This window comes from Pituophis catenifer, unplaced genomic scaffold (assembly GCF_029215685.1).
Source record: "Pituophis catenifer annectens isolate HBS135680 unplaced genomic scaffold, rPitCat1.0.hap2 SCAF_4, whole genome shotgun sequence".
Taxonomy (NCBI): Eukaryota; Metazoa; Chordata; class Lepidosauria; order Squamata; family Colubridae; genus Pituophis; species Pituophis catenifer.
Window position 1 is genome coordinate 75,927,483 of NW_027256884.1, and position 24,787 is coordinate 75,952,269.

General features: G+C 39.0%; 1 protein-coding gene across 1 annotated transcript; it reads left to right on the plus strand.

Annotated features, from left to right (window-relative positions):
- The first annotated feature begins 5,026 nt into the window (after nucleotides 1–5,026).
- Nucleotides 5,027–14,932, plus strand: LOC139316783 (lebercilin-like protein). Its single transcript, XM_070943628.1, has 8 exons — nucleotides 5,027–5,447; nucleotides 6,333–6,844; nucleotides 7,054–7,191; nucleotides 7,828–7,921; nucleotides 9,164–9,261; nucleotides 10,936–11,059; nucleotides 11,651–12,000; nucleotides 14,573–14,932. Exons 1-8 carry the CDS (start codon nucleotides 5,027–5,029, stop codon nucleotides 14,930–14,932), a joined length of 2,097 nt encoding a protein of 698 aa, XP_070799729.1.
- Nucleotides 14,933–24,787: the final 9,855 nt, after the last annotated feature.

The window sequence follows — 24,787 nt, forward strand, 5'->3', positions numbered from 1 at the left end:
AAAGCAGCTCCTGGAATAAGTAGGGTATGGGAAATTTGGAGGAGCTGAAATTGTGTTCACTTCTTGCATTATAGCTAGCTTCTGCAGCTTCATCCACTATTATTTCCATTTTAGAATGAAAAGGCTTAAAGTTGCAAAAATAATAGTTCTATACTAAAGGGGCATTTCTCAGGATGCTGAGTTGTCTCTTTAATGCAACCACATGGGATTATCACAAAACACAAACATATATCTGCAGTTCTAATTATCGTCTGAAGTCTGTGTCTGTCTTATTGGTTTGCAGAACCAAACCAGACAGTTATAGGGGTGCAGATGTCAGACTCAATAATTCCTCTGTATCAACAGCTCTTTGGGCAGTTTGAGTTTAGCTGAACAATTTAGCTGAACTCTGCCTTGTTTATCATTATTTTAGGTAGTAATTTATCAAATAAAAAACACAACATGGAAAATCTGCAATAATCTTTATATTTTGGTTAACTGTAAGTTCAAAAAACAGAGGTGAATTTGTGGTATGGAATCATTTCTCAAATGAAGCCACTCAGTGAAACCGAATCTTTATAATTGGCATTATATCTTTGGAAAATACAGCTGATGTGAAAATGCTAAATTTATATAATGTATTCTGCATGTATGGTGTTTGCAATTCATAGCACTTATTTATTAATCAAGCCAATAATTAATATTTCATAACTGGAAATGGTTCTTGAAATCCACTGCATTTATTAATAAACCCTAATTAATTTTGTTAATGTGGCCATTGGACAACAGGCGGTTATAAAAATGGACTGTATATCCAAGGTGCTCCCATATCTACAAAACGCATGAAAAGAAACATCTGGTTTTTGTTAAATAACTGTTAAGTGACTATAAACAGGCAGGTGCAAAAGTTATCCTCGGGGGAAGACAAAGAATATGTCACAGGTTTTAGAGCTATGATATAAAAGGTACATGTCAGAAAAGATGCTTGCGGAATGGCTGGGAATGGTGTTGCTCAAGCACTTTATGTAAATAAAGATAGTCCTTGACTTACAACCATTTGCCTAGCAACTGTTCAAAGTTATAGTGGTGCTGAAAGAAGTGATTTAAGATTGGTCTTCACACTTATGACCAGTGGTGGGTTGCTACTTGTTCAGTCTGGATCTTGCAAACCGGTAGTAACTTTGGTGTTTTGCGCCACGTATTATGCTAGATGGGATGGAAGTTAAAATGTTGTTCAGGGCATTTAGTAGATCTTTCACTCATTTGCTATGCACTTCCCGAATGGCAGGCAGTCTTTTTTTCCCTGTGTTTTCTTTGATGTTGTTTTCAATATTTTCTTTCATCGTTTTTGCTAGATCACTTAGCTCTACACTTTCGAGTTGTTGCACAGGACGATCTTTATCCTGTATGTTGGTTTCTTCTGCTGGTTGGTCAGTTTGTTCAGGTGTTGGAACAATTTCTTCAGCCTGTTCATCATTACTTCTTGTTTTCTTTTTAGCCAATGTTTCTAGATATTGCATTTCCTCATCTGTAAAAACTTTATTACAGATGATGAAACGTTTGATCCATTAATCGTTGTTCAGTTACATCACTTTCCGCATGTTTTTCCTTCCACAGTTGCATCATTCTTTTTTGAAATCAGACTGTTGGTTTTGCCTGGTAGTAACATTTTATGATTTCTCAATTTTCTTCGGCTGTCCAGGTTTTGCGCTTTTGTTCCAGTCACTTTGCAGTTGCACGTCCTGGTTCCCCAGTAGTAACAACTGAGCCCTGTAGCCCATTTTTTGAAAGAGGTCCAGGAGCCATATCATCTGACGTGGCCTTTATTGACCTGGGCAACGACTGATCCGGTGTGGAATTTTCTTGATTTCTTCTCATCACTGGTGATGGTAGGTGCCTGGGTTGGATCACGGTGGCAAAGCCACTACCAATCCGAAGACCAGTAATCCCATAACTATAGGGACTGCACCGGATAGCTCTCCAGGCCCACCAACGGTGGGGGAAGGAGCAGCAGCTCAACTGCCTGTATGGTGTTAGGAAGGCAGGATCAGGTGTGGGATAGGGGGAGTGGCAGCCCAACTGCCCTTTTGGTGTCAGGAAGGCAGGATAAGGTATTAGTAGTAGTAGTAATGGTCCCGAGGTGGGGGGGACGGTGAGCGGGTGGCCATCGGGGAGAACACTGCACTGTTTAGTAGCTCCAGCGGCTACAGCACAAACATTCATGCTCCCTTGAGTCTTCAAGATTCAAGTGACAAGAAATGTGTCACTTTTGGGGTGACTGAAGGAAGGAAGGAAGGAAGGAAGGAAGGAAGGAAGGAAGGAAGGAAGGAGACAAGAGACACATAGAGGAGGACCAAATTACGAACAGATAATCATGAGAAAAATCTATCTATGTGGTTGCTAAAAATTCATAATGTAATCAATCAAAATCCTTTCTTCTTTTAATTTATCATCTTCCCAGATTTACAGTTCTGAAAAACATGAAAAACTCTTTTTTTTTTATATTAGATTGCCCAGTTGAAGGTGTTCCCTTAACATATATTTTACTATTCTTTCTATCCTGTATAAATTTATACCTTTCATAAATTTACCCCAGAACAAATTTCATTGTATTGGGTGGAACCTACACTAACGTAGGCATGCATATCTTTACATACTTTGTTTTGGCTTGCCTGATAGGATAGATATTTCCCAGTGCAAAATATAATATTTCTAAAATCCTCTAAAAATTGTAAGTTTACTTCTGTTTGTTTTTTTATTAAATCAGGGAAAAGGAGCCCGCCCTCTTTCATAGCCCCAGATTAAGGAATATTTTGCTCAGTAGAAAAACGAGTGGAACGAGTGGAATGAGGAGTGTGAAGGAAACTGGAGATGATGGAATGATGAAAACACCTCCCTAACATCTGCCATTTTACCTTTTCCTTCCATTCAACTTTGCCCTCCAAGTCCCATGATGCTCAGAGAAGAAGTTCTCTAGTTGCCATAGTAGCAAAGATCTAAACAGCCACTTCTTTGCCAACGAAGCCCAAGAACCGGTAACGTGAATAAATGGACCTCGGGTAGAAGCCTCTGTCTGGGCATCGTGGGGAGGAAGTTTAAACCCTGGGTGCTTGGCGGGAGCTTCGACTTCTGTTCTCTGGGCAGTCGAGGAGTGCTTGGTTCGGGTTGTGGGTAAGCAAAGATAGCAACAGTTAAGGGGAAGCAAAAAAACACGTGGAAGATAAAGGCCTGGTGGAAGAGCTCTTCCAAGGGACCTGGAAAATGAAGCAGCTACTTTTCCCTTCCAAGTTGAATTGTGTTGCCAACTTCCGTTATGTACTGTTTTTATAGTTCATTTCTCATCAATGATAACTGAGCACTAACTGCACAATCTCTGCCTCAATTAGTTTTTTTCCTTTTCTCCTTTCATATGTTTATTCATTCCTTTTTAATTTTTTTAAAAGAAGTGGAACGTCTTTTTCCCTTCTTTCCTTTTTAATTCTCTTTTAAATATATATTTAAATATATATTTAAATATATGTTGGGGTCAGAATCTTCTTTCAATTGCTTTGTCCTTTGTCTTTCTCATAATTTCCTGGGTCAAAGTTTTTTATCCGCATGTGAATTTATTTCAGCAATGGGAACTAATCTTTTCTTCTTTTTTATCCCTCCAGTCTTAAAACCTCAGACTATTTTTTTATTTTTAAAACTGCTATATTTATTCCTGCTTTTGTTCCTTCTTGTATTATCCAGTTTCATTTTTCAATGGTGTCTTTTCTGCCCGCCTCTTTTCCTTAAGCCAGCTGTACATCTATATATGATACATATGTATCATTCAGCTTTTCTCTCCTTAAATTCTTCTAAAAATTGATGGGCTTATTCCAAGGCAAGTGGCTAACAAGACAAGGGAACTAATCTCTGAGAATTCCATAGGGCTTCTTTTGAAAAGATGAATAGAGCATAAGTGCTCCTCTCACATTCTGACAGTTAAGACTGTTTAACAAAGTTGCCCGCTGAATCTGGAAGTTTTTCAAAATCTAGAAACGTACATTGTGACATCACAATGGAAACTGCTCCTCTTATGTACAATAGATGCCTGTTTCCAATGCAATGATGCAGATATAAAAGGGGCAGAATCTACACTGCAACCTCTCATCTCCTCCCCAGTGAAAGAAATAAGGAAAACAGAGTCTCCATTTTTGATTTTTGGAGTCATTTTGGGGCCTAGGGACAAAATGAGTGTTATAAGCCTTCTGGGGTTTAAGGAACTATCTTTCAAAGTAAAATTCCTCAGAGAAACAGACCCTGCCCATTTCTGGAGGGCTTCTCTTGCTTGTCTGTTTATTCAGTGTTGCTGTTCTGCCCCACCTATGCACCCCAAAGAACGCAGCACACACAAAATCTGTACAAACCTTAGGTTTGACTAACCAAAAGGCATTCTGCACCAATTTAATGTTTCCTTAACACATTTTAAAATGTACATGTTTTTAAATTGTATAGAAATAAGGCCAATCTTGAATGTTGGAGGGTTTCTGAACTAGCAAGGAATAATCTGCTGCTATTTTGACTTTGATTTATCAGGAAAATATTTTCTCAGTATGATGTTTCCCATAAGTAGCTGGGTGAAAGAAATAATGTTGTATGCTTGCTTGAGCAGGATATTGGACTAGAAGACCTATAAGGTCCCTTCCAGCTCCATTATTCTATTATTTGAATGTCAGTACAGATATTCCTTGAAATGTAACACTATTACTTTACTCTTTTTAGCTCCTTGAAAGGACTCAGGACTCTGGAGGCATTGCATTCTGTGAATGAGAATGCCAAGAAAGTAGCATATTAATTAATCAACACATCAGTTCTTCAAGAAGTATAAGAATAATATAATGCTAGGAGCCAAAATTGTGGTGATCTTTTTGGTACAGAATCGGCGCAAACAACTTTTAAATGTATTGGATGAAGGGTTAAGTAAATGTTTACATCATACATTGTTTCTTTTTCTGACTACAGTGCCATTTCCTTTGGGAAATTTAAAATATACTTGATAGACTTCCCTGCCATTGGTGGAATGATGGCTTCTGATCATACAGCCCTTCATCATACTGTCCAAGAGGATAAAACATCTGGACAATGGAGAAACAGAAGAAGCTCAAATGATTCTCCCGGTAGGCTTAGTAACAGCACCATCAGTCAAGACAGTAGCTGTAGCAAACATTCCAGCAAGTCTGGAAGTGCTCAGTTTACCTACTCTAATGACTTTCATGATAATGCTTCAAGAACAGCTGTCAATGGCAGCAAGAACAGCATTTGTTCAGAAGAGAACATCTGTGGAACTTCTCAGAATTACTATCACGAAGATTTTCACTCGGATTCCTCTAAAGCCTCCATAAGTGAAGAGAGTGGCAGCTACACCATCCCATTGCCCCAAACACCAAAAACTAAAGAGCGGAATTTACCAGAAAAGAAAAAGAAAAATGATGTCCGTACAAAAGGTAAGAAGGCAATTGCTCACTTTGAACAATACTGCATTCATGTGGTTGGCAGATTTCAACCGAACTAATGGCAGCTAAGCCTTTCCTAAAAACCAAGCAGTTGTCCAATAACTCCGCTTTTGCTTAGCTACCCTGACACTTCTATACTGTAGAGACTATACTATCATTTTGGAAAGCATTTGAATGTTGATAAAATGTTTAAATTGTATGCAGTTGATTAATACATTAATGTACTGCTTTCCACACCCTGTCAGTAATTCCTCTATCGAGGTAATGGGGCTTGTAGCGATGGATGTAGTTCACCAGTTATCATGGTCATACAGATGTCGGTGTCACATGGTTTCCATAAATAAGCCAAGGGCCAGGGAATAGGTTCCAGTATTTTAAAAAAAAAGTGTTGGCAAATTTTAATGGTCACACTTTTTTTCAGTCTTTTACATTCATTGTTTTATCATTATTTGGATATGGTATGTATGTATGTATATGTATATCTATCCACCTGTCTGTCTAGGCAGTTTGGTACAGTGGTTAAGGTGCTGGGCTACCAATCCTGCTTTAGGCCTGTCTGGCTGAAGAATTCTAGGAGTTGAAGTCAATGCATCTTAAAGCTTTCTAAATACTGTCTTAGCATATTATGTGAGTAGAGCAGTTAAGTTTTACGGAAGCTAATATTATGAGAGTTCAGGTATGATTTTTCACAATAGGTCAATCAACAAATAGTTGATTGCATCAGAGACTGACTCAAAAAGTTATATAAAATGAAGCGAATCTATTTCATGAACACATATTTGAGCATTTGGCTCTGAGGCTTATGTAAAATGATGTGATTCTTCCTTTGCTCAATCTTACATGCCGTCTTGATTTTTTTCTTTTCTTTTAATGTAGGAGGCAAAACGTTGCCTAAAAAGAAACCTCCGCAGAAGAAGACAATTATTACTGACCATACCATCAATGCTCAGGAGAAGAAAAATAAGATAGCTTGTCATCTTTTGTCAGCAACAGACCATACAATTAAAGAACTGAAAAATAAAGCGGCTGTCCTGCGGAATAAAGTGGAGACTTTTACTACGGAAAATAAAATCTTGAAGCGTCTCCAGTCCCGACATTTAAAAGCAATCAGTAAATACAAAAATGCAGAGATTAACCTTCCTGATCTTTTGGCCACGCACGCTAATGAAGGGCAGACTCTGAGAGCAGATCTCAGGAAATCTCAGGAAAAAGAGCGCAAGACTTCCAAGAAGCTGAGAGACGTTCAGGCAGAACACTTGAAAACCACGGATGCCTTGCGGTCATTGCAAAATCTTTGTGAAGACAAAAAGCTTGAAGAGAGAGAAGAACTTCACCATCAATTAAGATCACTTACCCAAAAATTGGAAGCTAGGGATAAGAAAACTCAGGTAACATGCAACATACATTGCTTAGAACTACATAGCAGGGTTCTGTGAGACTGTGAAAAATTGTGAGTATTATAACTGAGATTGAGGATTCTCATCTTTTTGGAAACATTTGCTAACATTTCAGTTGCCTTCCTCTAATTTCTAATTCAATATTGTATGTTTGTAAAAATTCAATAAACTTATTGATGGTTTATTTCTAATGCGTTTAGGATTTGGAAAAGCAGCTCGCATCGAACACTGCCTTTTTTCGACATAAATTAGCAGTTGAGGAAAAAAAGATCATTGAAGCTCAGTCAAGCAGAGCAAATTTAGAAGTAGAAATCGAGTCGCTGAAGCTAAAACTTAAGGTATTTAGAAGCTTAAATTACATTTCTCTTACCACAGAAGGCATCCAAGATGCTATTCACTAAAGGCTCATTTGAGGTGAGCCTATCTTGCTTTGTGGGGCTTTCTTTCAGCCTGGAACCATCTAAACTCTAGATTGCAGCAATGTATTAATTTATGTTAGTCCATTTGCACGTTACCATTACTAGGAACAGACAGTACTTGAAAAGTGTGTCCCAACATGAAAACATATTAATCAAGGCCTGTATTGATAGAAAATTGAGAAGCAGTTAATATTTACATTGTAATTATAGTACATATTTAATACTGTATACTTTGTTAATGTCATAACTATTTTGTATCAAAACATTTTGGAAGGACCTTTAAGGTCAAATTTAATTAATTGTTTATGAATTGTAAAAATAAAAAAACTTGATCACAAACTTCACAGTTCCAGGAAAAAAAAAAGGATATTTATCTTTCAGAATCTTTAGAAAAGGAAGTATTTGGCCAAATGATGCCTAAGCAAATGTTTAAAATACAGATAAATAAAATGAGATACTGGGGGAATTACACGGTGAAATGTATGATCTCTGAAGAACCAACATTAATCCAATACGCTATATTATCAACATCAATGTAATAATGCATTTCTTTAGGAAAGAGAACGAGAACTAAACATTACAAATATTTATGCACACCGGATGCGCAAAGGTCAGCCAGAGAAAGCCGATTCATGTTCTTCTCAAAAAGGTACAGCAGAGTTTGTATCATGCTTTACTGTGAAATAAAAATATGATTTATTTATTTATTTATTTATTTATTTTTCATATTTGTATACCGCCCTACTCCCGAAGGACTCAGGGCGGTGAACAGCCATAATAAATACAAATACATATAGAAGTTAAAAACTATTAAGAAACAGATTAAATAATTTAGGCTCAAAGATTAATGATAATTCGTGGCCTTGTCAAAAATATTTCAAATCCTTGCTCTATTTTCTTTTTAAAAATGGCAATGCTGCATTTTGTGAACTCTTTATGTAGGAGTCATGAGTCTTGATTAAACAGGACCATTCTCATCATTCTCTCTAGATGGGAGAAGAGTTTTATGGGTATTTACTAAGAAAGCCCACTAAATTCAAAAGTCCTTTGTTACAGGATTTTAGTGTATATGTCTGTTATATAGATCATAGCTAAATGATACCTAGGTATAATATCATTTATATTTTGATGACTTCTAGAGCCTTTTAATTTGGGATATAAGCCTGGCTTTGGAACTGAAATTGCTTTATTCTCTCATGCCATATTGCCATTATAAAAATGAGTTAAATCATGTATGTTGAAGCAAAAAGTATTAATAAGTGGCAAATTTATTTTTATTTTTGTCAAATTTATATAACGTAGTTGCCCATCTCTCTAGAGCTACATGCTCAAGATCTATTATTGCTGTTTCTTCCTCCAAATTTAATGCCACAGTCATTTCCCCCCAATCCCGCCTCCCTCATATACATACATCATATAGGCTGAATAATTAATGAGAGTGTATGTCTCTCCCCTTAGTATATCTCTGTATACTATATTGCCTGTTCGCATGCAGTAGACAGTCCTCAAATTATGACTGTAATAGAGCTCAGAATTTCCATTGTAAGTTATGATGTTTGTAAATAAAGGCATCCCCCTGACCAACCTGATTTTACCTCAATTGTAAAACAGATGCTGCAATCATTAAGCAAACTTTCTGGTTGTTAAGCAAGTTAGTGCATTCTGTGCCAAAATCTGATTCCTTTTTCACCAAATCGAACTGGGTACTTGCGTTACTAGTCAATGAAATGCAATAAAAGCAATATGAACAGCATATGTACTAAATCGCTTAAAACATGTAAGTAAAATACCACTTGCTTTTCAGTAATGTCAGCCATGAATGTATCAAGTTTGTTTGTTTGTTTATTTATTTATTTATTTATTTATTTATTTATTTATTGGCTTTACATAGTTGTTAAAGTCAACAAAGCAATTCAGGTAAATATCAACATAAAAACCACAACTCTTCGGAAGCCTGAGCCTTATGTAAGTCCAATGATCTTCCACGAGGTATGGAACAGCTGAACAATACTTTTATCATTCTTAACTTCTGCTCCTTTGTAAGCTTGGTTTCTGCTGATAATTGCCTGCTTGTAACATGCATCTTATACTAAGATTTTATAACTATGTTATAAATATAACTTCGTTACTGAAAAGGGAACTAAAGGATACAACTTTAAATTTTATTATTGTATTAATAGGAAATCCTTGTTAAGATATGGGACAATGTATGGATTATGATAATATTTTATACTGATCCATGACTTAATTATGGTTTGCTGAAGAAATAATGGCTAGTTCACCCAACATGCCAGGAGAAGGCCAACCACAAAAAGAGTTGAAGCAATTTTCCAAACAAAGCTATTTCCAATCCACTTGCATGCCCAAGTGTAGATGTTGATGGAGGGTTTTGGAGTACCTGCCATTTTTTTGAGGAGCTGGGAGTCTGGCAGTTCTATCTTTATTAACTTTTGGGAATCCTTAAAATATGGTTTTGTCAGTGGGCTTGGTGATCCTACAGAAATAGGGAACAGGAAATGGCTATATTTCATGTAAGATGTTTAAATGACCTCCCCAAAGACTTCGATAATATTTATAGTTGTTTAGTTTTTTAAATGTCTTATAATGTCTTGGACTGAATTTTGTGTGTTGCCCAGTCATATGCATAAGATAGGCTGCTTAATAAATATGTTAAATAAATAAATTAAACATCCCTGCAAGTATTCCTTCTCTCTCTTTCCTGGCTTGTCTGAGATCCCAATAGGGCTTATTGTGCTAGAAATGGTTGCATTTTTCCTTTCTTTATAACTTTGCGCTTCTTTTGAACTAGGTCTTGGGGACTCCGTTCATGAAGGTAGTCAGAGCGATATCTATATCCTATTAAAGTTCCGCTGTTTGTCTCTCTGTAAATTTTAACTGGGCAGAAGTGTGCATCATAGGGCAATCATTTTTCAACCAAGGTAGCTGAAATGGGTTTACTTAGTCCAAAATCCGGAACCCATGGCTTCTGTGGAATTGAAATTGGACAAATTACATGACATAAAATTATAATAAGAAAAAAAGTCAGAAAATATTTCCTGGGGTCAGCTGTCGATTTTTGACCATTTTATACAGTTCAACCTGGCTATTTTTAAGGCAGATACATGTCTGAATATCTTCCTGAATTGTTAAGAACTTTTCTAGTGAAGACAGTACATTAGAAGCTCTGTTATTGTTGAAGGCATTGAGGAATGTGGTAAGGTGGTATCTCTGAAACAATGACCAAAGAAGTCGTGGGTTCTCTGGTATTAATTAAAATGCTGAATACCTCAAGGGAATTCTAGGTTCAAGTCCACCTTGACTCGCAATACCACAGGCAACTTTGCTTTAGTGACTATCAATCAAATAATATGAAGTTTCTATTGTAAAGAAATTTTGGAAGAAATATGGAAGACTTGAAGGAGATATAAATCTAAGAAATAAATAAAAACAAAGCCCTTATTTATTGATGTTTTCCTATTTTGGATTATAATTTAAAACTATGTTAATTCAATATTGGGAGACTTTAGAGAGACACTTTATTAGACAGAGAAAAACGAAATGGAGGGGAGGATATTAATGGAGATTTAACGACACTTTATCACTTATACATGTAAAAGGTAACATTCACTTACAGATATCTGCTTTTTTTCTGTGACCTTTTAGGAATTGAAAACCAACAGAGAGGTGAAAGAAGTAGTTAGCATAGCTAAAAAACGTGTCCCTGAAACAGGAGTTCATCTCCCTGAAATATTACCAGTGCACAATATTTCAAACAGGACATTCATGGGTAAAAACATAAATGACTATAAATATTGAACTGTAAAAATTGCAAGACGTACCTTTTGCTTAAGGAGTCAAACATTGTGCTATAATGCTTTATTTTATAACTGCTCTGTGTTATTGTGAATAATGTCTGCTCTTCAGAAGAAATACAGAATGTGGCATAAGTTTCTTGGACAGTTTATTTTAACTGAAGGTGCTAGTTTAAATAATTTGTAACACTAGATAGAATACAGGTAGTCTTTGACTTACAACAGTTCATTTAGTGACCATTCAAAATTACAAGGGTATTGAAAAAAGTAACTTATGACTATTTTTCATACTTATGACCAGTGCAGTATCCCCATGGTGACATCATCAAAATTCAGATGCTTGACAACTGGTTCATATTTATGACTGGGGTCATGTGATCCTTTTATGCGACCTTCCAACAAGCAAAGTCAATGCAGAAGCCAGATTCACTTAACAACCATGTTATTATTCGCTTAACATGGTCGTAGGTTAAGGACTACTTGTAATGTACTTTTGTCACTGTTGTTTTCTCTAACAAATGATGGATGTTTCTAAATAGTTACTGTTGAAATAACATTTTTTGCAGGATTCCAAAATGAAGAGATCTGCCCAAGAGTAGAAAAAAATACCCAGTATGAAAATATAGAAAGACACAAGAACAGGAGAGAAAGGCAAAGGTTGGAACTATTGAACACAGAATTTGATATATTAAAGACCAAACCAATTGAAAAAAAGGAAAATGAAGAAGATAAAGAGGCAAAAGAAGCTGTTTGTGACATATTAACAATGGAAACACCATCTACCTCTAAAAAACAGTATGTATTTTCAGAGGCCATTCAAAATTTACATCAGGGATATCCTTCAACAGGTCCAAAGATAACATACAGTAGAAGACAAAGGAATAGGCAACAGGATGGAAAAACAAACTTTTGCCCAGTAAGAAAACCCCATGATGAGGTTTGATAGACAAATGATGGCTTGCATTGGGTGATTCCAGTCAAGCCCATAGAACTAGTAGATATTAGATGCTGGATAGTATTAGTACTAGGAGATATTAGATAGCAGATGTTAGTATTAGAACTAGAATATATTAGTAGTTTCTATAATTATTATAATAAGCATCACAAAAACCTAGATTTTGTGAACTTTTTGCACATTTTTACAACACATAAATATTAAAGGAATTTTGAAAGAAACATTTTATGACTCATGCTTATCAATGTCTACCTCTAAATAAAATTTCCTTGAAGCCTCTTTCTTTCCTATTTGAAATGAACAAGGAGAATATTTCTTTGCAGCTTATATTCACTGGTGCTGTTTCATCACATGAGGGAGCTAACGTCTGTAATATTTTAACTCCTCAGCAATATAATTATATTTACTAGACTAATTGGAATTAATGTTATAAAATTTTAATTTTTTAATTTTAGTAATGTTTTGGAACAATGGTTACACGTAAGAGAACTGATAGATCTGAAAGAAGATGATCAGGAGTAACTGACTCTTCAAGAGCTTTTTGGGATGAATATAGAGCAAAATTACATGAAGTAATTCAAGCAATGAGAACAAAGCTTGAACTGCATTCTAACCACTGAGCCATGGCGTGCATTGGTTAAACACAGTATCGCAGGCTAACTCTGCCCATAGCCAGAAGTTCAATCCTGACAGGGATCAAGGTTGACTCAGCATTCCCCTATATTCGTTCCCCTGTAAAATAAATAAATAGATAAACTAGGTGCTACAGAGCCATCCAGACAGGCAGCAAAATTTAACTGATTTACATAGCAGATCACAGTCACTATGGTATTGTTTTTGCATTCCCTACGGTCTTATTTCTTTATGAAAATTTATATGGCTGCTCAGCTCATTCTAAGTGAAAGTTGCCTATTGAGACAAAGTGTTGTTAACTTCCACTATGTAACAACTCTCCTCTTGAAAGAATACTAAGTTCAAAAGGAAGCCAATGAATAAGGTACTAATCTCCTTGACCTTTACTGTCCATACTCACTCCTCAGGGCAACATGCCATCATCTTCTCTTTTATCATGTGACTGCAACCAGTTTGTTTAGACATGTCACTGTGATGGATTGCACAGCCAGGTTATTAAGAAAGGAAAGCTTAAAATAACCTTAAAAGAATTTGGAGAGCTGGAGAAAGGAACCCCTTAAAAATCCACTGCATTTTTTTTTAATGAAAATGCTTTCTCTACTAATGTAAACAATCAAGACTGTTATTCTCTTCCAAACATGTAATTAGCATACTTTACCAAGGCTGGGCATTAACATTGGTTGCAAAAATGAACTAACATGGCTGCACCCTAGGAAAATTTCAAAATGAGGGGGAGAGAGGGGGGGAAGGAGGGAGAGAGAGAGAATTGGGGGCAAATCTTTTGTCATGGGCTCAGAACACGGAGAAGCATCACTTTCTTAAACAGCAAGCAAATAACCAAGTAGCTTTGAAAGACTCTTCTAGAGAGAAACATAAATCACATGCATATACTTACTGCCGTTGACTCTGAGGATGTTGCCACAAACACTTTAATAATTGTGTTCGGCACGCTGCCTGACGACGAAGACGCCGTATCCTGATTGGTCGGCATGAAGTTGCCGCAAAGCGCGGAAGTCTCCGAGCTTGCGGATTGGTTACAAGAGTGTGACAGCTACTATGAAAAATGCTGTCAGCCTCAGTTGTTTGTTCTGTTATCCGAGTGGCTGGTTTAACTGTTGTACTATTAAAGTAGTGTTGAACGTTCTGTGTTGCCTCGGTCCATGCCTTCCACCTCGCAAGAGAGCACTGGCAAGGAGGATGGGATATGAGGCACACGGGCAGCGTAGTCCATAACTGAATGGCTACGCTGCAATAGCGGCAGAATACCTCTAGGTCACACAGACACCAGTCTAAGAATGGCTCCGCCAACGTTCACCCCATTTGATGCTGCTACTGAAATCTGGGATGCCCATTTGCAACATTGCCGATTTCTGCCGTTCATTTGTCAAAAGTGCCTCCTTTCCCAAGCAGTGGCATTCTGCCAACGAAGATTGTTTCTCTATTTTTCGTGGCCGCCAGGTCACTGAAGTGACCACCCGCCCAGTCAGTTCTTAGGGTGCTAAGCTGTTGCTGACCCTCAAGATAGAAGGAGCAACTTGCCAGATGGAAGTGGACACAGGATCGGCTAAGTCTATTGTGCCCTGGTGGGCCATAAAGAATCTTATACCCAACCTACAAAAGACCCAGCTGTGCCCCTGCCCAGTCAAACTTCGTGTTTACCAGGGGAATTACATTCCCATAATTGGGCATGGCCATTTCTTAGTGGAAAAGGATGGGTTTGCAGGGCATCTGACCTTGATTGTAGTTGATGGGTCTCTTCCCAGTCTCTTGGGGTTAGATTGATTCAGCAGCTCCCGGTGGATGACGTCTCAGCTGAGCTCAGACCATTGTGACTCACCGGGGAGCATTTAAATGCCGGCGTCTGCAATTTGGAATTAGTGTGGCCCCTGGACTTTTCCAGAATCTGATGGAGCAGTTGTTACATGGCCTTCAGGGTGTGGTGCCCTACTTCAACGATGTGCTCATCTCCGCTTCTTGTTGGAGCGAGCTCATCGATCGAGTTAGGGCAGTCCTTTTGCGCTTTCGTCAATCTGGCCTGAAACTAAAGAAGGCCGGGCACCATCAGACTCCTCAAATTCTTTCCCCTCGGATGTCCTGTTGGACAGTGTTTTTGGCTGCCTATAACTATACCCTGGTTCACCGCCCCGGCAAATTGATAGCACACGCGGAAGCCCTCAGCCGCTGCCCATTGCGTGTGTCTTTCATAGATCCTGCGCCTGCTCCGTCCGTCCTTTTGGTCAATGAGCTTTCACCCCTTTAACAACCGCTGACATCACGGCTCACTAACTACGAGACCCCATCATAGCTCAGGTCTTAGACTGGGTGGGCAGGGGGTGGTCATTAGGGCAGGTGGCTGAAGTTTTTGTGCCATACTGGTTCTGTCACTATGAGTTGTCCGTACAACAGGGATGTTTATTGTGGGGAAATAGGGTAGTGGTTCCTCCCAAGCTACAGCCCTCAGTTCTGCAGTGTTTACACGACAGTCATCCTGGCATTGTCAGGATGAAGGCCTAAGCCGGAGTTATGTCTGGTGGCCCAAAATTGACAGAGACGTCACCAACTGGATCTCCGGGTGTCAGAAATGCCAGCTGTCGAGGCCGGCACCACCCTCCTCCCCTCCTAGGGAATGGGAGACTCCTAAAAGCCACAACTCTTTGGAAGCCTGAGCCTGAAGGAAGTCCAATGACCTTCCATGAGGTATGGAAAAACTGAACAATTCTTTTATCATTTTAAACTTCTGATCAATTGTAAGTTTTATTTCTGCTGATAATTGCCTTCTTCTTATAACATGCATCTTATTGTAAGGTTTTTGGAGTAGGGAGGGTTGCAGGCTATTTATAACTATGTTATAAATTTATAAATAGAAGAAATACTTTTAAAAGAAATGTAGATTTATAACTATATTTTTAACATAAATTTCTTACTCATAAAGTTTTTTTCTTAAACCTGGAAGCTAAAGGATTATATTAGTAGGAAATCCTTGGAATAGTTAAGAAAATATTTTAATAAAGAGTTAAGACATGGGACAATTTATTAATATTTTATACTGGTCTTTTTGAGAAGGTGGGCAGCTGGCAGTTCTAACTCAATTCACTTTTGGGAAGCCCTTAAAATGGCTATATTATAGGTAGAATTTTGAATGAAGTTTCCAAAGGCTTTGATTATATTTATAGTTTTTTTGTTTTTTTAATGGCTTCTAATGGCTTTGACTGAATTTTGTGTGTTGCCCAGTCACATGCATGAGACAGGCAACCTTAGCAGGCGAGCGAGGCCTCAGCTGGGGTCCTTGGCAGACAACAGGCTTCCCAGGATGCCTAGAGCCAGCTCTGCCCTATGGAGGCCCGATTCCCATGCAGCACCATGATCCATGAGCTGCTGCTGGCACTACGCGGCTACCCAGGCAGCCTCTTCATGGGCAGCAGCCTGAAGGTGGGCAGGGCAGGGGGGCAGCCCTCCCTCCCTTTCTTCACAGGCCTGGCCCAGCACCCTTCCTCCTCCCTCCTCCTCTCCTCCTCCTCCTCTTCCTCCTCCTCTTCCTCCTCCTCCTCCTCCTCCTCTTCCTCCTGGTGGTAGAGGCTCTGAGACAGGCAGGAAAACCTCCAGTGAATATATCTAAGCCTTCGCTGGTAACTCAGGGAGCAGATGAGAGTCCGGAGAGTTTTCTTCAAAGGTTGATAGAGGCATATGAGCTGTATACCCAGGTGGATCCGAGGCATGCAGATAATGTAAGGATGTTAAATGAGAGGTTCATAGCTCAGAGTCATGATGATATTAGAAGGAAATTGCAGAGAGTAGAGGGACCTTGGGGAAAAACACGACAGAGTTATTGGAGCTTGCAAGGAAGGTGTATGTGAATAGGGACAAGGTGGAAAAGAAGGAGAAGGATGCAAGAATGCAAAAGAAAGCTGAGTTGTTGGCATTGGCTTTACAAGGAGGAATGGCCATAAGCCCTACTTAGGGTGAGCCCCTGGGCCCAAATCAATGTGCTTATTGCAGAGGAGAAGGTCATTGGCAGAGAGAATGTTCCAGGAGAGTGATGAGAGGAAGGGGAATGATGCAAAGACCAGGCAGTAGACCGAATGCTGGATTTGGAACAAGGGGAGGAATGCCAGCAGGAAGGTTTCAAGGAAGAGGTGAAGAGCGGGGACGACGTGGAGGTAGAGGTTTCAGAAGAGGTTTTGGAAGAGGTTCAGGAAATTCCAATCAAAGACAGGAGGCAGAGAGTATTGGTTAGCTGAAATGGGCTGGTCAGACTGATGGGGACCAGGCTTGGAGGAGGCCCCACCCGAGTCATTGGTTACAGTAAATATAGGGGGCCAACAGACAACATTTTTGGTGGACACAGGAGCAGGAAGATCAGTTGTGAATAAACAAATTTCAGCACTTGGACCTCATAAAATTCAGGTCCAAGGAGTACCTGGACAGGTCCTGGGGCGCCAGGTCCTAAAACCTGTTACATGTGATTTCAAAGGGACTGAAGTCCAACATGAATTTCTCTACATTCCAGAGTGTCTAATTCTGTTATTAGGAAGGGATTTGCTTTGCAAGCTGGGTGCAACCCTTGCATTTGATGAGGGCCGACAAAGGGTGACAGACAGACACTCACCAGAAGAAACTTGGAGGTTAATGGTGGGGAGACAGCTTGACATAGAGAGACAAGAAGAGAAGTGGATTCAGTTTAATGTGCTTGGGTTATGGGCGGAGGATAACCCACCAGGCTTTGCGGCTCATCATCTCCCTGTGGTGGTTGAGGTAAAGCCTGGGGCGATGCCTGTGTGTATAAGCCAACGGCCAGTTTCCAGGGAGGCCATTTGTGCTATTTATGAAAGCATTCAGAAATACTTAAAGACAGGTGTGCTAGTACACATTCAATCCCCCTGGAATACCCCAATCATTCCAATTAAAAAGCCTGATGGGTCTTATCTCCTGTTGCAGGATCTGAGACCCATAAACAGTCTGACGGTGACCCTACATCCTGCTGTGCTGAACCCCTCTACACTCCTCAGTTTAATCCCCCCACAAGCTGGCTGGTTTTCAGTAATTGATTTAAAAGATGCCTTTTTCACCATCCCAATACACCCAATAAGCCAGCCTCTGTTTGCCTTTGAGTGGGAACACCCTAGCACAGGAACAAAAATGCAATACACTTGGACTCGGTTTCCCCAAGGGTTTAAAAATTCCCCTACCTTATTTGGGACAGCATTGGCCACTGATCTGCAATATTATGTCCCTCGCCAGCAAGGGTCCTACAATATGTTGATGATGTGTTGATAACAGGACAGTCAGAGGATTTGTGTTGGGACAATACAAAGGCTTTGTTAGAGTTGTTGCTTGAGTGTGGGTACCGAGTGTCAAGGAAGAAAGCTCAGTTGATGAAAAAGCATATTAGGTATTTAGGATATGACATTGAGAAAGGAAGTCGGGCTCTGGGACCAGAGCGGAAGCAGGCGATTTTAGTCTTAGCCGAACCCTGAACTAAGAGACAATTGAGAAGCTTCTTAGGGTTGGCAAGTTTTTGTTGTATCTGGATACCTAATTTTGCTTTGATAGCAGCTCCTTTATATGTCGCCACGAAGGGACCAAATGTGGAACCCTTTGAATGGGGAGGAGAACAGAAAAGAGCCTTTAATGACATCAAAGAAGCTTTAACACAGGTGCCAGCTTTAGCACTACCGAATTTACAGAAGTCTTTTAATTTGTATGTAGATACCAGTAAAAATATTGCTTTGGGGGTACTTACCCAGCCTTTAGGTAGTTGGCAACAACCGGTAGCTTACTTGTCAAAGCAGTTGGATGGAGTAGCAAAGGGATGGCCTCATTGTTTGAAGGTGTTGGCTGCAATTGCAGAGTTGATACAAGACTGTAATAAGCTTACTTTCTTCTGTCCCATCAATGTGCATTCCCCGCATACTGTGCAATCCATATTAGATACTAAAGGCCATTTGTGCATAAGCGGTCAGCGGTTGGCAAAGTATCAAGCAATAATGATTGAGAATCCTCAGATATGGCTGGTTGTGTCCAATCAGTTGAATCCAGCGATTTTGTTGCCTACCAAATCAGTACCTACCCATGACTGTCTACAGGTGCTTGACAAGGTCTATTCCACCCGACCTGATTTAACTGATATTCCATTGACTGATGCGCAATTAAATTGGTATACTGATGGCTCTAGCTATGTTATGGATGGCAATAGGTTATCGGGATATGCTGTAGTGGATGATGAGAAGGTGATAGAAAGTGGCCCATTGAGTAAAGGGTACAGCGCACAAGTAGCTGAATTATGGGCATTGATAAGAGCTTTGGAGCTGGTGGAAGGAAAAAGTTTGAATGTATGGACAGATAGCAAATATGCATTTCTTAATCTGCATGCACATGGGGCAGTGTATAAAGAAAGAGGTTTTAAGGACTTCCGGTTTGCCTGCCGCTGACGAAAGACGGTCCCGTTTTTGGACCGCCAGCCCCGCTGCCTGTAGAGCCGCTTCGATTCAAAGAAGCGGCTTGAAAATTCCCAATTCTGAAGGATTTGAGGAAGAGAGTGGGCGAGGAGCAGGTTGAGCCCCTGTGAGCCCCCAGAAAGTCGTTACTGGGGAGGAAACAGGCGCGGCTCCCTTTCAACTCGCTGAAACTCCGGACGGTGTGGGACGACTCTGCCTAGCACAGAGCAAGTCGGCTGCAGCAACCTTTCAAGTTAAACAAAATTAACTCCAATAACTAGTGGGAAATAATAACTTGAGCCTCCAAACTTCGAAACTGCAAGTATTATTACTTCTGTGATTTTGTGATTCAAAGTACAAGCGTGAGTGAGTGAAAGCGGCTTGAAAATGGCGCCTGGCTTCAGCGTTAACAAGCTGAAAGTGAGAGTGGATTTCTAATGTTACTTCAACTAGCTACAAAGTTGCGCTGTCTGTAACAAGGAGGAAAAAGAAAAGAGGAAAAATTCTTTTAAAATAAGCCTGAGCTTGCTTCAATTTAAATCTTATCCCCAATTTGATTAAACCTGGGGGATTTTTTTAGAGGACTTTGTGGTGGTGGAAAAGGAAAAAGGATCTCCTTTTTCAGAAAAGCCAGTCTACGTGGCAGAATGGCTTCCAAGCCTAAACAGGAAGGCAGCGGGGGGGGATCCCCCACACGTAAACCTGAGCAGCAGCAGCCTCCCAGCCAGCAGAGTTAGAAAAAAGATTTTGATGTTGAAAGTTTAAAAGATTTCATTACTCAGGCTCTGGATGATAAATTTCAAAAGTCACAACAGGAAATTAAGCAGGAAATTAATGAAATTAAAAAGGTGGTGCAAGAGAAATATGACAAGGTGACTAATAAATTAATGACTGTGGTGTCTGGTCTGCCAGAAGCAATTATCAGAACGGATTCTAAGCTGGAAGAATTTAAATAAGAAATGAATGTTAAAATGAAGGATACTGATTACAAAATTTCTGATACTGATAATAAAATGCAGAGAGTTGAAAGTGAAATTACAATGATGCAGTTCAGGTCCATGGAATTTGCCATAAGGCTTAGAGGTATTAAAGAGAATGATAGACAAGATTTGAGACAGATTTGTGCTGATGCTCTGGCTGTGTTGTTAAAAATTAATCCTGAAGAGATTTTTTACAAAATAGACAAAATTTACAGAGTGAATTCGTGGGTGGCCAGACAAAGACAACTGCCTAGAGATGTGGTGATATATTTTACAGATAGAAGAATGAGAAATGATATTCTGCAAAAGTCTTTTCTCTCTGCTGTGCAAGTGGAGGGAGCTCAGATTGGAGTTTATAACATAAATACATAATACATTTTGTAATGCTAACAAACCGGGCAGATGGTTGGCTTATACACTAAGGAAGAAGCAGAGTATACGGACTATTGATAGTATTGATATCGGAGGGAAGGAAATTTTTCAACAAAAATTAATTAAAGAAGTTTTTGTGGATTATTACACTAAATTATATGCTAAAGATGATACGCAGAATGGATTTATAGAAAAATATTTAGAAAACAAAAGAGTTACAAAAATTACCAATCAACAAAAGGAGAGAATGAATTATCCTATAACAGCTGAGGAGATTATTGCCGCAATTAAACAACTGAAAACAGCTAAAGCTCCTGGAACGGATGGCTTAACTGCGGTGTACTACAAAACTTTGCAGGCAGAAATGGTTGAACAATTTAGAGATTTATTTTGTAACATACAACAAGGGGGTAAAATACCCCCATCATGGAAAACAGCTTACATTTCTTTGATACCAAAAGAGCAAACAGGTCCTAAAAAACCTGAGAACTTTAGACCAATATCTCTTTTGAATAATGATTATAAAATATATGCAAAAGTATTAGCCAACAGGTTGATGCCAGTTATCCAAGAGGTGATTCATGGTGATCAAGCGGGATTTATAGAAGGCCGATATATGAAGGACAATGTAAGGCAAGTTACAGATTTATTGGAATATCTTGAGAAGAATAAACAGATCCCTGCAGTGCTGGTTTTCCTGGATGCGGAGAAGGCCTTTGATAGAGTGGATTGGAATTTTCTATTAAAGACTTTAAAAAAGATGGACTTTGGGGATCAATTTATACAGGCGGTTTCAGCAATTTATCAAGAACAAAAGGCACAGATTATTATTAATGGAAGTTTGATAACAGATTTTAATATTGAGAAAGGAACAAGGCAAGATTGTCCATTATCCCCACTGTTATTTATTTTAACACTAGAAGTCTTGTTGAATACAATACGGGATTCGAGTACATTGAAAGGAATAGTGATAAGGCAAGAGGATTACAGAATAAGGGCATTTGCAGATGATCTGGTTGTTACCCTAACACAGCCGATGGAATTAATAATCCAGATGAAAGACATTATAAAAGACTATGGTACAGTATCAGGATTTAGACTGAACCAGAAAAAAACTAAGATGATAGTTAAAAATATGACACAAGATTGGAAACACAAACTTGAAAGGAGGGCAGGTTTTGAGATTGTACCAAAGGTTAAATATCTAGGAGTTCAGGTTGCAGAATCAAATATGAAATTGTTTCAAAATAATTATGAGGTGTTGTGGCGAGATGTACAGAAAGATATGGAGACTTGGAAAAAACTGCAGCTTTCTTTACTTGGAAGAATAGCAGCAGTTAAGATGAACATTTTGCCAAGATTTCTTTTTTTGTTTCAAATGATTCCGGTGCTTAAAAGTGATAAACAATTGAAAGAATGGCAAAGTGGATTGAATAAGTTTGTCTGGAACGAGAAAAAACCGAGAGTGAAATTGAAAATTATGCAAGATGTTCCAGAAAGGGGAGGTCTTAAACTTCCAAACCTACAATTATATTATGAAGCAGCAGCTCTGACTCAAGCAAGTGATTGGTTTGGAAGGAAAAAGACTGGAATATTGAATATAGAAAGTTTTGATCCTGAATTTGGTTGGCATGCTTACTTGTTTTATGAAAATAAAGTGGATAAAGTATTTAAAAGCCATATACTTAGAGACTCCTTGATGAGAGTTTGGAAGAAGCACCAATTCAAATGGGATTACAAAATACTGCTATGGCTGGATCTTGGTCATATCATGTGGAATACAAATATAATGTCACTCAGGCGGGTTTTATATAAAGAAGTTCTTTTTACAGATGCGGGCAGATGGCAACTGAAGACATTAGAGACACTGTTGGATGAAGGGATTAATCTAACTTGGTTACAGTATAATCAACTTCAACTGAGATGGAAAGAGGACCAAAAAATTGGTATTATGTTGCATGAGGAAGAATTGGTTAGACATATAAAAGATAAAGGTCCAATGCATATTAAAAGGCTTTATAATGTTTTGTTAGAAAGGGATTCAGAAACTGAATTGGTTAAAGATTGCATGATTAAGTGGGCACAAAATTTTGCAGAACCAGTGATGTTGGAAACATGGGAAAAAATTTGGGTTCAGAATGTTAAATTTACACAGTCGCAGAATCTGAGGGAAAAATTTTATAAAATGTTTTATAGATGGCATTTAGATCCTAAGAAATTGTCATGCATGTACCCTAATGTTCAACCAAAATGTTGGAGATGTGACTGCTTAGATGCTACATATTATCATGTTTGGTGGACCTGTAAGAAAGGGAAGGCTTTTTGGATAAAAATTTGGTGGGTCATGCAGAATGTTTTGAAGAAAAAAATTCAATTTTCTCCACAATTGTTTTTATTGGGTATAGTTAAGGGTTTTACATTGGGTGAAACAAAGTTGATATTGTATATGATAACAGCAGCGAGATTACTGATAGGTCAATACTGGAAAAATGAAGTTATGCCCACTATCGAGGAATGGACTTTGAAGATGGCCAGCTTTGCAGAGATGGCAAAGATTTCAGCATATCTAAAAGATCGCTCACAAGAGACTTATGAATGGGAGTGGAAAAAGTGGATAGATTATGTGCAGAACAAATATCAAACTAGGAAGTATCAGATAGTTTTTAACTGAAAGTGTTATATAAAGATAGAAATATTTGAATTTTGTGAAGATGAAAAATTATATTGGGGATGGAGGGGTTCAAGTTTTATAAAAAGGGGATTTTGTTTTGGATTATATTCTGTGGAAGTCTGGGGGGGAGGGGGGGGTTGGGGGGGTTAGGGAGGGTTAGGGTGGTTAGGGAGGCTAGGGAGGGTTGGGGGGGGAAATGGGGAGAAAATGTAATTGTAAAACTTTTTCAATAAAAAAAATAAAAAAACAAAGAAAGAGGTTTTAAGGTAAAAGACATCTTATATGGACATCTTATCAGCCGCTTGATCAAAGCTGTTAATAAACCAAAGAAGGTTGCAGTAATGCATTGTAAGGGACATCAGAGAGGAGATGACAAGGTGGTGTTGGGAAATAGAACCGCTGATGTAGAGGCTAGAGAGGCCGCTAAACGGGAAGAACTGTCCACAGATTTGTTTGTTCAAATTGCTATGGTTTTGGGAGTCTTGCCTCCGGAAATTAAACCTTCATATACACAACAGGAGAGCGTGAAGGCACTTACTGACTTAAAAGCAAAAATTGAGGACAGGTGGTATGTGTTACCAGACAAAAGGATTTTTGTGCCATCGTCGGTCGCCTGGACGCTAGCTCAACTAGCTCATACTACTTCTCGCATGGGGAAAACAGCTTTGGAAACAGCATTAGGCAGGGATTATTATATTAATGGTCTTGCTGGTATTGCTGCAGGGATTGTTGCCAAGTGTGTTACCTGTGCAAAGGTCAATCCAAGACAAGGACTGTTGTTCCCCCCTGGAGCAATACCCAAGTCTTATATTCCAATGGATTATGTCATGATAGACTTTACTGATATGCCAAGGTGTGGACTATATAAAGCAATGTTAGTCATGGTTGATATGTATAGGGGATGGCCAGAGGCATTCCCTACCAAAACTAAGCAGGCAAGAGAAGTAGCTCGGCTTTTGTTGAAGGAAATAATTCCCAGATTTGGAATCCCTGGTCATATATCCTCGGACAATGGCCCTGAGTTTGTCCATCAAATTAATCAAGCGGTGGCTAATGCAGTAGGCATACATTGGAGGTTTCACAGTGCATTTCACCCCCAGTCATCAACTTCTGTAGAACGTATGAATCGGACTCTAAAAGAAAGGATTACAAAAATATGTACCGAAAGCCATTTTAAATGGCCAGATGCTCTTCCTTTGGCTCTTTATGCAATCAGAAGCTCTCCCCGGGGGCAACACAAGTTATCACCCTATGAATTGATGTTTGGCTGTCCTCCAAACTTCTTGCGAAGGAACATAGCAGGATGGTCTGATTTAGGTCATAAGGGGGGTGTATGGAATTTAGAAATGGTCCAGAAACTTAATAAACAGGTTGAGAAGCTCCAACAATATGTGATGGAACAGGTACCCCCAAGATTGATTACACGCTGCCATCCCTATGAACCAGGAGATAAAGTTTGGGTGAAGCACTGGAAGAAGGAACAGTTAGAGGGAAGATGGAAAGGACCATACACTGTTATTATGGCCTCCCCGCTTGCTATTAAAATTGCAGAATCCAAGTCGTGGATACATTGGACACGTGTCAAAGCAACTGCTGATCCCGGCTGGAGGGTGACCGTGGACAAACAAAGGCCAACTAAATTGACCTTTAGCCGTAAA